At 37.2% G+C, this 11,803-nt stretch overlaps 1 protein-coding gene across 5 annotated transcripts in view; it reads left to right on the top strand.

Moving 5' to 3' along the window:
• The first annotated feature begins 242 nt into the window (after positions 1-242).
• The window catches only part of POC5 (POC5 centriolar protein), a 32,107-nt gene continuing 20,546 nt past the window's right edge, over positions 243-11,803 (top strand). For 2 of the 5 annotated variants that reach the window (XM_076008127.1, XM_012783893.3), the window contains exons 1-4: positions 243-363; positions 3,217-3,312; positions 7,920-8,061; positions 10,068-10,148. In XM_076008127.1, the coding sequence (XP_075864242.1) occupies positions 3,229-3,312; positions 7,920-8,061; positions 10,068-10,148 (307 nt within the window). In that variant the 5' untranslated portion in view covers positions 243-363; positions 3,217-3,228. Of the gene's footprint in view, positions 364-3,214; positions 3,313-3,332; positions 3,868-7,919; positions 8,062-10,067; positions 10,149-11,803 lie in introns of those variants that run through there. The other 3 variants (XM_076008128.1, XM_076008126.1, XM_076008129.1) reach the window with 3 other exon arrangements.

The raw sequence follows: 11,803 nt of genomic DNA, 5'->3' as shown, positions 1-11,803 counted from the left end.
CTCCCCAGTCCGCAGTCTCAGAACAGAGCTGAGCATGCGCCGTACTCAGTCCCCGTGCTGGGCGGGGCTCCCCTAGAGCCCGCCCCCTCGGGAAGCCCCCGAATCAGGCGACAGGGCTCTCCTAAGAACCCTAATTCCGGCTCTTCCCCGCGGCGGCCCAAAGCCACGCCCTTGATTCTCAGACCAATCAAAAGACAGATTGCTGAAGCTGGGGGCCAATGGACAGGGCCGTCCTTAATTGCTCGCTGCAGTTTGAAACTGTCAGGTTGCTGCGGAGGTAGCGGCTGTGCTTGCTGTGGTTTCAGCAGCGGCGCTGCGAAAAGACACGAGTGAGGAGCCGGGATTTGGTCGAGATCCGCGACGGTGGGTAGCGGCGCTCTGGGCGGGCCCTTCGTCCCTGGCTGAAGTGGTGGAGTGGGATTTAAAGTCCCTCCGCCCGGTTTCCGCTCCCGAGGCTTGTCTAGCCCCGATGCGGGCACTTCAGCTGTTGTGCGGGAAGGTGGAGACTCTTTCACCTCAGGGGCATCTGGGAACGGAGGGCAGGAGTGAGGAGTGCTGAGCGGTAACTGTCCCCATGGGTTCTAGTCATTTAAAACACAGGGAAAAAATAACCACGTATCAAGCTTTATTGCTTTTAGGTAAGTTTTTGATTGAGACTGGGCTGGGAAGGAAGGCGTTTGCTTACTGGCAACTGCTTTCTCACTGTGCTTCTAGTCCCTGCTTTGCGGAGGGATTGGTGCGCCCCCTCTCCTGGCATGCAGGTACCACTGGTGAAGACGGAGGGGACATCACCCTGCTGCCAATTTACACGTTAACTCGCTCTTCCTCTGACTCCTGAGAGTTACATTTAAAAATCCCAGACCTGTCTTTCCTTATCAGCCAGGTAATTGCTAAGACATAATTTTATATCTCTGGCAACAGAGAAGCACAACAAAAGTTTTGATCTTGTGGTTTCTGATAACTTGGGTTAGAGAATACTGAAAATGTAGTGAACTGATGTACATCTGCCACCCATTAAAACAAGCTTCACTTTTCTCCTTTGTTTCTGAACCTAGAAAGAGTACGGAAATTGCTACTATTGTAGGGTTTCAAATAAATTGTCATACTTTGTTGGGGTGAAGCAGGCCAGATGGAAAATAGCATATTTTCCAGCAGTGCAATCGTTGTTTTGTGTCTGCAGTGTCTATATTAAGAAACCATTTTTGTGGTCTTACCAGACTTATCAGCTCATTTATTTTTTATTAATAAATAATGAGCACCACCCTACTCTTCTCTGCTGTTACCTACCGGGTCTGCAAACAAATCTTAAAGAACGAAGTGAATGAAAATATAAATAGACCAACTTACCACAGCGGTGGATTTGAAGTCAGAGAAGCGGCCATTCCTGGCTGCAGATATATGTGCTTATTCTATCCTCCCTAATTGGCTTAACTAAAGACAGTCATGCTGACATTTAGTTTACTTCGGATGTGTATACACAGCGATACTCACTGAAGAAAGCTGAAATTTCCTTTCTACAATCTAGCTCCAACCTATATTTCCATTCTAATATTGTACTTTTACACTTCAATTGCTTCATCCCTCGTTTATTTTTCAGCTCATTGTGATCGAGACCTATTCCTCTTTATGCTGAAATTGTTCAAGCAAATGTCACAGAAACTTCTTGATTGCCATATTCAGGGAATTCTATCCAATCCTCATCTTTCTTTGGCATCTAACTCTGAGTACTCCCTTCTCAAAATTATTGTGATGTTGCTCCCATAATTCTACTTTCTTTTCAGTCTTCTTTGCTGAGTCTTCCTCTCTTCTCCTTTAGATGTTAGTGGTTCTGGCTTTAACCCCTTTCTCACTAACAGTAGTAGTTCTTAATTTTATTACAGTTATGAGTTCCTCTGAACACATATTGGAAGGTAAAGATCCTCTTTCTAGAAAAATACACATACACATTTATTAAAATATTGCATACAATTTGGGTGTGTGAACATCAAGATAAGAACTCTTTCTCACATAACTTTTTGTAGGTGATCTCATCCATTCCCTTTTTTCTTTTTCTTTCTTTTTCTTTTTTTCTTTTTAGTCAATGCAATCCCTATCAAATCCATTCTCTTTTTTCAGCAGTTCTCATTATGCTAGTGATTCCTCAAACTAGATCTCCAACCTATACCTCCAATGCAGAAGCTCCCACTTCTCTGCTTAACTCCAGAAAGCACTGTTCACAGTGTAGCCAGTGAGAAAGGCAGACCTGGAAGCGGTGTACCACACAGCCAGGTGTGGCCATGGACTGCATATCTGCAGCTTTACATCAATGCCTTGCAGGGGTCCTCAAACTTTTTAAACAGGGGGCCAGTTCACTGTCCCTTAGACCGTTGGAGAGTGTGCACTGTGGGCCTGGGACGAGTTGGCTGCTAAGCAGGACAGACAGCAGCAGAAACACCCGGAGGGCCAGATAAATGTGCTAGGTGGCCCACATATGGCCCATGGGGCCGTGGTTTGAGGATGCCTGCTAGAGGCAACCTAATACCTAAAACATCTGATATTGAACTCATTGTCCTTCCTCCCAACCTGCTCATCTTCCTACATTCCTTTCCTTGGTGAGTGGCACCATCTCTCTAGTTACCCAAGCCAGCAATCTGGAAACCATCAATAGTTCTTCCTTTTAACCCCGTAACCAATTATTGATCATTATTTTTCATTTCCACTGCCATAACACAACTGTCTTGTAGTCATAAGCTCCATACCCTTCCCACTGCTGCCTCCTAGATTCAGATCCTCATTTATCTCTTTCTTAAAAGTTTCCCAAGAAGGGAATTTGCACAAATTGTTTATTCTGTCTTGGTTCAGTATCTTACATGAAAGTGCACAGCACCCAGGTTGTCACACATTGCTCAAGAATAGCATTCACAGTCTATTATCCTCAACAGTACCCACTGGGAATTTTCTAAAGAGCCTTTCATTCTTCTTTTCTCTTGAAAAGAGCCTCCATTTCATAAAAGGTAATAACATTTATAAACTAATTAATGTTGAGATTGGGTCTTTAAGTATTTTTTCTTGCCCAGTGATTTTTGGCTATAGGTACTCAATATGAATGAGTGATTTTAACGTATCACATGAAGATTATTTGCTGGTTAGGATACTGTTGCACTTATGTGTATCCAGAAAGCATTTTACCTTACATATCAAGGGAAAAAACTAAAGTTAGCTTCTACTGTTTTATAGTATTTGTGCAGAATGTCATCAGATGGGGAGATATACTCACTTCCAGTTGTGCAAAATGAGTCTGATCGAGGCAGTTCTCTCTCTTCAGATCTTCAGGTAGGAAGAAATGTCTAAATTTGTCATGCCTTTTGAATTTTAAACAAGTAATATTTTAAGGGAAAATTAAGAATAGGTTTTTTATTTGTTCGTTCTACCTACAGAGGAGTCTTTCAATTTATAATAATATCAAATCTTGGGAATTACTTGACTAATTTGGGAGTTGCTTTACATTATTTTAACCTTTTACAAAATAGTCATGAACTCTTCAAACACTCTTTGTAATAACACAGTGAGAGGAGAAGGTGAAAATTTTAAGAAACATTTTTTCTTTAAATTCTTTCATTTTAGCTACCTCTCATGAATGCTACTTTCACTTTTAATGCAAATTAATACAATATCAAACCATTCAGAGTTCTAGAGCTCAAGGCTCCCTTATGTTCTGCTTGCTGAAGTTTCAGTTCTGTTGCCACGGCATTCAGCAAAACCTGCTGCCCAGGACCTGGACATTGACAGATAAAATGGATTCATTGACTACAAAAGATGCGGTGTTTACATGAAATGTTTTAAATTTCTTTTATTTCATCATCAAAAATACGGATTCAGATTTCTAAAGTAAATTTTAAGTGAGAAAATAATTACATGTTATAGCTTAAGTTTTATAGTTCTGTCACTTAAGAAGGGAAAAGCTGGACATTGTGAATATGCCTAAGTGAATTGTTATTGACACCGAATAGTACGAAAAAAACTGTAGGAAAATATTTTATGAAACGAATGTGTTCCTTTAATTGAAATCATGGATTTTGAAATTGGGAAGGTATTGGAAAAATATCAGAATATTTACTAGGATAAAAGTAGTCTGGGGGCCGGGCGCGGTGGCTCATGCCTGTGGTCCTAGCACTGTGGGAGGCCGAGGCGGGTGGATCACTCAAGATCAGGAGTTCGAAACCAGCATGAGCAAGAGTGAGACCCCATCTCTACTAAAAGTAGAAACAAATCAATTGGCCAACTAAAAACATATAGAAAAAGTTAGCCGGGCATGGTGGCACATGCCTGTGGTCCCAGCTACTCGGGAGGCTGAGGCAGGAGGATCGCTTGAGCCCGGGAGTTTGAGGTTGCTGTGAGCTGGGCTGACGCCACGGCACTCTAGCCTGGGCAACAGAGTGAGACTCTGTCTCAGGGGAAAAAAAAAAAAAAAAAAGATTGTTCAAGTTTTAAGAGCACCACCTAGATACAGTAGCTACCCCAAACACCTAATTCAACTCACAGTCACAAAAAATGTATTAAACCCTCAGAATAAAAGATGAAAATATTTTAAAAAAAAGTAGTCTGGGATTGTGACATAGATGTTTCACCCTAGCCTTCCCTTTGATGGTATGTCTCCCGTGTAGTGCTGTCTTTTAGGTGACCTTACTTTCTGCACCCTTCATCTGTCATATCCAAACTTCAAGAAAGAACCAATTAAATCATTTGTATTAAAATGTAAATACCTTATAAAGTCTCAGATTGTCATTTTGTCAAGAGACAAAGCTTTAAATAAAAAAAAAAAAAAACCTCTATAAAAAAATAAAATAAACCTCTAGAGTGAAATTTAAGAGACAGGGGAAGAACCTTCTAGACCTGCCAGAAATCATTTTATGTTATTGGTTACCTGCTTGTAATATCAGCCTAACTGAGAGTCTGCTAGTAACCTTCAATTTATGACCCTACTGGTTCTTGGACTAAAGTTGAAAATCTGCCCATATTCTATATAGATACATTGTTAATTTTAGGTTCCATTACTGGAAACATTTCAAAATATAAATACAAAAACTAATCTTAAAAATAAAATAACATAAAATATATATATATATTACATATGTAGTAAATATGTAAATCTAAAGCCCCTTATGCATGAATATTCCCCTTAAAGGGATTTTTCATTACTGTCTAAGTTATGTGAATGCTCCATAAACCAGAAGATGGTAAATTCTGAGGGATGGGCAGCATCATGGTTCTTGTACACTGATCACTTCCTCTAAGTGCAGCTCCGCACTGTCAGCCAAGATGCCCTGACTATAACGGTTGAGGGATGAGTGGGGCTATATTTCATGGTCATATCAATCTAGCTACTGGGTGGAAGAGGAGGCAAAATTACAAGTTTGAGTTGTTACTCATGGATATTCTTGTTTACCATAAGAAAGGTTGTCTTTGACAATTAAGAAAGGCAATATTATTTACTTGATCCTTAATTTTAAAATGACCCATTTGGCCTGTATCTACATATGTGAAATGGTAAAATAGTCATTTAAATAACTGATTTTTAAAATCTTTCCCTAAAATAAATTAGAATATATAAGCACTGAATGCTATTGATATATGCTGATTTATGTCCCCTTTAAGTCATAGTCATTGTGGGAACTTTGAAATATGTTTGGATTTTTTTTTCCCCCACTTTTCTGATCCAGAACAGAGGTCAGACTAGGGAAGTCACAAGTTAAGGCTACTGACTTCTATTTCCCCTCCCTTCATATAGACTAGAGGTGGCAATAGGCTAACTCTTATTGGGCAGAGCTGATTTGGCTAAATCTAGTTACAACTGCCACCAGAGGAAGGAAACTCTAAAAACTTCATGGACCTCAAAATATAAGATAGCCATCACATTAGTCTGCTTGGGCTGCCATAACAAAATACCATAGATTCAGGGGTTTAACCAACAGACATTTATTTTCTCACAGTTTGAGAGGCTAGAAGTCCCGGGTCAAAGTCCAACAGGGTTAGTTCCTGGTAAGGGCTCTCTTCCTGGCTTTCAGACAGCTGTCTTCTTGCTATGTCCTCAGGGCCTCTCCTCGATGCATTATGTGCACATGGGAGGAGAGAGTGCACAAGCCTCCTGGTGTCTCTTATGAGGACATTAATCCTATTGGATCAGGGCCCTAGCCGATGACCTTATTTAACCTTAATTACTTCCTTAGAAACCCCATTTCCAAATGTAGCCACATTGCATTGTTATGACTTTAACATAGGAATTTGGGAGGGACACAAACATTCAGTCCATAACAGCCACACTTCTTAGCCAAAATCAAAAATTTACTTTGGCTGTTTGAAAAGTATGATAGGGTGTTCTTTGGGCTGCTTTAAGAGAAACCAAGTAAAAGTGGCTTGAGTACCTTGAAGTTTGATTCTCTCTTGCTGCTTGCTCTGCCATGTGCTAGGGTATTGACCATGTCATTGTCAGGTGCTAGTACACCAACACATCTAGCCCATGGGAAGAGGAGAATAGGAAACAAGTAGCTTCCTTTTTAAGGATTTCACCTGAAGTTATACACATCATTTCCATTCAAGTCCCACAGACCAAGTCTCTTGGCTATACCTAGACACAAGGGATGCTGGGAAATATAGCTAGATGGCCATTTGCTTTAGTCAAACCCTGAAACTTTATTAACATAAATAAAGAGAAAATGGATGCTGCTGGACCATTTGCAGTCTCTATGCCCTTGAAATTTTATATATTTTATTGGTTTATTAGAACCAAATCACATACATCCAGGTTTATAGGAACCAGTGAATATCTCATATATGGTCCCAATTTATCAAACTATTTGGGAATTTCCTTTTATTGTAATAACTGGAAAACTAATATGGCTCAGGAAGTATACTTTAAAACTTTTAAGGGTATTTAAATCTATTTGAAGAATTATAGTTTTGTCAGTATAAAAATTAAATGTCATTGTGATAGTCTAAAATGATTTTTTTCCTAATAAGAACCTTCTACCTCAGTGATAACCATCATGTGAAATATTGACTTGTATTTGCTATCATGAAATATAAGTTTAAAACTCAGATGTTTATTGTTACGAAGGGGACATCACTAACTTAAAGAGTTTATTATTGCAATATGAAGGAGATTATGGTGATTGAATTGACTAAAGATTTTTCTCTTTGGACTATCTGTGTTTCTCTTCTCTTGTTTGCTTTAACATAAAAATCTGTATTTGCTATACCTGATATTTACTACATATAAGTATCTATGTTAAATATGTAAATCAAGGTTGAAACTCAAATCAAGGCACTGTTTTACATTTAATGCCCTAAAGATTAGCAGTTTTCAAACATATAACAGCATAAATCCTTTTTCAAACAATTTTACTTAAAATTCCAATATAGAAAGCAGATTGAAACAAAACTACAATTGTATAGATTTATTTTGAAAATTCAAATATGTGACATTTACTTCTCACAAAGTCAGTTAGCAAAAACAGCTGAAATGCCTTGATAAATGTACATTCAAAATTGGGAGAGTTGGGGAAGGTGACTGAAGGCCAGTGTGGGTTTTATAAGCTTAAGTATTTAATTTGCTTTTATATTTTATTTTGCTTATATAATATCAAGAAAATATCTTCAATTAAACTGATCTGAACCATAAAAATTGAAGTAGAAAATTTTTGATTCCATGTTGAATCATCCACAGAATATATCACCTCTTCACACTTTTAATCATAAATATAAAAATGACTCAAGAAGCACTCAAAGGACTCAAGCATGGAATAAGTGCTAAAACTCTTTGTACTGTGATAAGCATGTGACTCTTATGGTAATTAAATTTCTTAAAAACAAAAACATCCAGTAGTTGAATATATTATAACATTGTAACTTATAATAAATTATTGGTTATTAACTTCTCATAGGAAGAGTATGAAGAACTACTTCGTTACGCTATAGTGACTCCAAATATTGACTCCAGTGCTTCACAGTCATCTCATCCTAAGGGAGAAGTGGCACCAGATGTTAGAATTCCTACTGCAGTTGATGATATTCTTCATAGTCAAGGTTAGGTATATTTGTGAAGATATCTCTTGATTTATGATGTTATTGAGTCTATTAATAATAACTCTCTTATGATTATGAAAATGTCTTTCCAAATCAATGATTCTTCTTAACCATTGGTGTGTATCAGTATCATCTGAGGGTACTTTTTACACTTTAATGTTATTCCTGGTATTATATAAGCAGCTGGATTTTATTTGGACTTCATTTGATTCTTACTTTGAAAAGTAATAAAGTTAAAGCAACACCAGAGCAATCTCATGTCTCTTGGTAGAGTATGTTGTATCTCAATACTTGTACCAACAATGTTATGCCAAGATTATCTTGAAAACTAAATCTCTAAGCCCCAAATTAAAGATGGTCCATAGGTGGCCCTCAGAGTTCCTTAAGTTACTTTATGAACCATATACTAGTACTTCGTCAGCAGTATTTTATATATGGACATAGAGGACTGTTTAGATTATCATCATAAAGGTGAACCCATTTGTTCATAATTGAGAACAATTGAGAGCTAATGCAAAATCAGGATGTGTGTTGGTAGATGAATGAAAGGTAGAGAATGGAAGATAAAACTCCTTTACCTTCATTTCTTATTTAGTAAAATACAAAATCCCAAACAGCACCCTCTAAATGTTCTTGAAAGGGCACAGAAAGCCTTCCTAAAACAGCCCAGATAATGAACAGTTATCACACTATAGGCATAGCTCCAAGGATCCCTGTCCTTGAAGGCACATGACACTGCCTACTCAGAGTCAAAAGGCTCCTGGATTTCTGGTAGGTGACAACCCTAGTGTTTGTTGTTTCTTACCCTCTGTAGACACGGATTTTTCATTGTGCCTTAGTCTTTGGCCTATTGCATTGACACAACAAAACCACAGGGCTAAGAGTCTTAAAAATACATTATTTGTTGTAACACTGAAACATTCTAACAGAGAAAATTTTCTATCCAAATTTTACTGATCTTCAAGAGATATGAATCTTGGAATTATTCATTTTACATCAGTGAACTTGATCATGTTGATTACACTGTGTACTTCAACATGCCGTTACTGAGAACTCAAAGTGCAGCACACTGTCTTACAAATTTAAATAGGCAAATCAGCATTGTAGCCCTATATACCTCGACTCTTAAGGGGATTATGAAAAACTTGTTTTCTTTTCCACTGCCAAAAAGTACTACTGTACTATTGTTCCCATGGTTACAACAGAGGGGTCTTTCTCTTGCTCCAACCATCAACATTTCAAGGAGATTTAGGACCATTGCTCTTTTCTACCATGTAAGATAGTATTTATTTATGCTCCGCCTTTTCCAAAAAGAATATAAGATTCAAGCGTACAACGTATAGTGAGTTTAGATATCTTTTAGGCATCCTGATTTACAAGTAGCCTTTGATAGATTGGATTATGTAAATTTATCATCACACATTCTCTTTATTCTTGGTATTGCAGTCACTTAGTATAAAGCAGCATGTATCGAAGCTGGCAAAGTATATATAAGCTTCTAACATAGCCCTTCTGCAGGTTTTTCCCAGTTTCCTTTTTGCCATCTATTGACTAAAGGTTCCTGAAGTGAAAGCAAATGTCCTTGTTTGGGAGAACCAGTGCTACTTTAGTTTGATTGCCCCCAGTGAAAAGCAGCAGGCCCCTGGAAATATCCAGTGTCATAAAATAGCAAATCCTTTTCTACATTCTAATGTCATTTGCCCACTTAGTCTAGTCTTATTGTGAATTGAATACTCTGGTGGACTGAAATATCTTTCACCCATATTTGGTGTGTGAGATGGAGCTTATCAATGATATTAAATAATAAGTCTCATTCTAGTCTTAGGGTTTTTTTTCCCTTTCTTCTTGTTCTTTGTCTTAGTGTTCCTGTATTACCAACATATTATATTTGTTTGTTCTAAAATCTTAGTTATGTACTGCTACCTTCTTAAATTAGGTATGTATGATTAAGCATTTTATTTAAGAGTGGTTCAGTTTAATTTTTAAAAAACTTTTCTTTTCATCAGGAGATAACCCTTTAAGAGAAACTGCAATGGAAGTTGGAAAAGGATGTGACTTCAATATTTCAAGTCATTCAAAGACAGATGGTATGATTTTTCCTTAGCTTATTTTTATTAACATACAACATTTTGTAGTTTGATGAATATTGTCTATGTAGTAAGAGGAATAATTTTGGCATATTACTGGCAGGATTTTAAAATGCTATTGTTGCCAATATAAGTGATAATATTTAAAATAATTTTTTAAGATTCCAAAATAGGACAATTAAGACAAGTTAATGCATTATAGTGTATGGCATCCTTTTTTAAAATTGCTAAGTTAGAGGGCAAGTATTTTTAAAGGTTTAATGGGATATTAGATAGTTTGGCCAATTTAAACATTTTTATAAACCACTGCCCTCCTTCCCACCTTTTAGGCATTTGTGTACCAATGTAATGATTTTTGTTCTATCTTTATACCACCTATTCTATCATTTAGTGTTTTTTGTTAAATATGTCCACTTTTTTTTAGCCTAAGTTCATTTTAAAAGGAAACTTTATATCAGTCATTACTGAATAAAACATAAAACTAATATGCACTTGTTACATATAGAAAGTAATGGTAAAAATAAATACAACAAAAACAAAGCTACTAAATTTTGTCAAAATACTGCTGTTAATGTTGCATTCAGCCCGATGCCCACGTTGTCTTTGTTGGAAGAAGAAATTAGCAAGTGCTAAAGAAGTTTTAAAAGCATACCAGAGGTGTGGTGGCTTTAATCGTAGCACTCTGGGACGCTGAGGCAGGAAGATTGAGCTCAGGAGTTCTAGACCAGCCTGAGCAAGAGTAAGACCCCATCTCTAGTAAAAAAAAAAAAAAAAAAAAAAAAAATAGAAGTAGCTGAGCATCATAGTGCACACCTGTAGTCCCAGCTACTCAGGAGGCTGAGACAGGAGAATCACTTGAACCCAGGAGTTTGAGGTTGCAGTGAGCTATGATGTTGCCACTGCACTCTCACTCTAGCCTGGGTGACAGAGCAAGATTCTGTCCTCCCCCCCCCCCCAAAAAAAACCATACTGGAATCAGACTGAGACTTTTTCCTTGACATGGTTAGAATAATTAAAATCCCATAAAATAGAATGTTCATGTATTTTGTCATTCTATCTTGTTCTTTGGGTTTCTTGACCTTCCTCAAAACACATAGGTAGTGTTTCATAGTGTGACTAGCCCAAACCTTGTTATATTTTTTATGTTAAGCATACATATTAAGGAATGATTTTTCATTTCCAAAGAATTCTTAAAAGATTTACTTTTAGATAACAAGTTCTGTAGTAAATTTGTCTTTGTTTGATTGATTCAGTAAGGAAGAGAGGAAATCTCTTTCATCTTCATTATTAGAATGCTCATAACAAATGTGAGATTTGTGAGAAATGATGATGGATAGTCTATAATTCCAACACAAATTTGTGATAAAATATTAACTTTTCTATTTTGTGCTTTTTAGAGGGAGATACAAGTTCTATTTTGGAGTCTGGCTCTCCCCCATGTCCCTGTATATGGACAGGAGATGAGTTGTGTATATATAGACATACATATATATAGATGTGTATATTCCTCACTCTGTAATAAAAGACTAACAGGGTACCTTACAACAGAGTTTCTTAAAAGCTAAATTACTAGTCTTTTTTTACTTATTGTTGAATTTTAGTAGTATTAAGACCCATCCCAGTGTTAAACATGTAAAGTAACAATGACCTATATA

Source organism: Microcebus murinus, chromosome 11 (assembly GCF_040939455.1).
Source record: "Microcebus murinus isolate Inina chromosome 11, M.murinus_Inina_mat1.0, whole genome shotgun sequence".
NCBI classification, from domain to species: domain Eukaryota; kingdom Metazoa; phylum Chordata; class Mammalia; order Primates; family Cheirogaleidae; genus Microcebus; species Microcebus murinus.
This window is presented reverse-complemented; position numbering and strand designations above follow the sequence as displayed.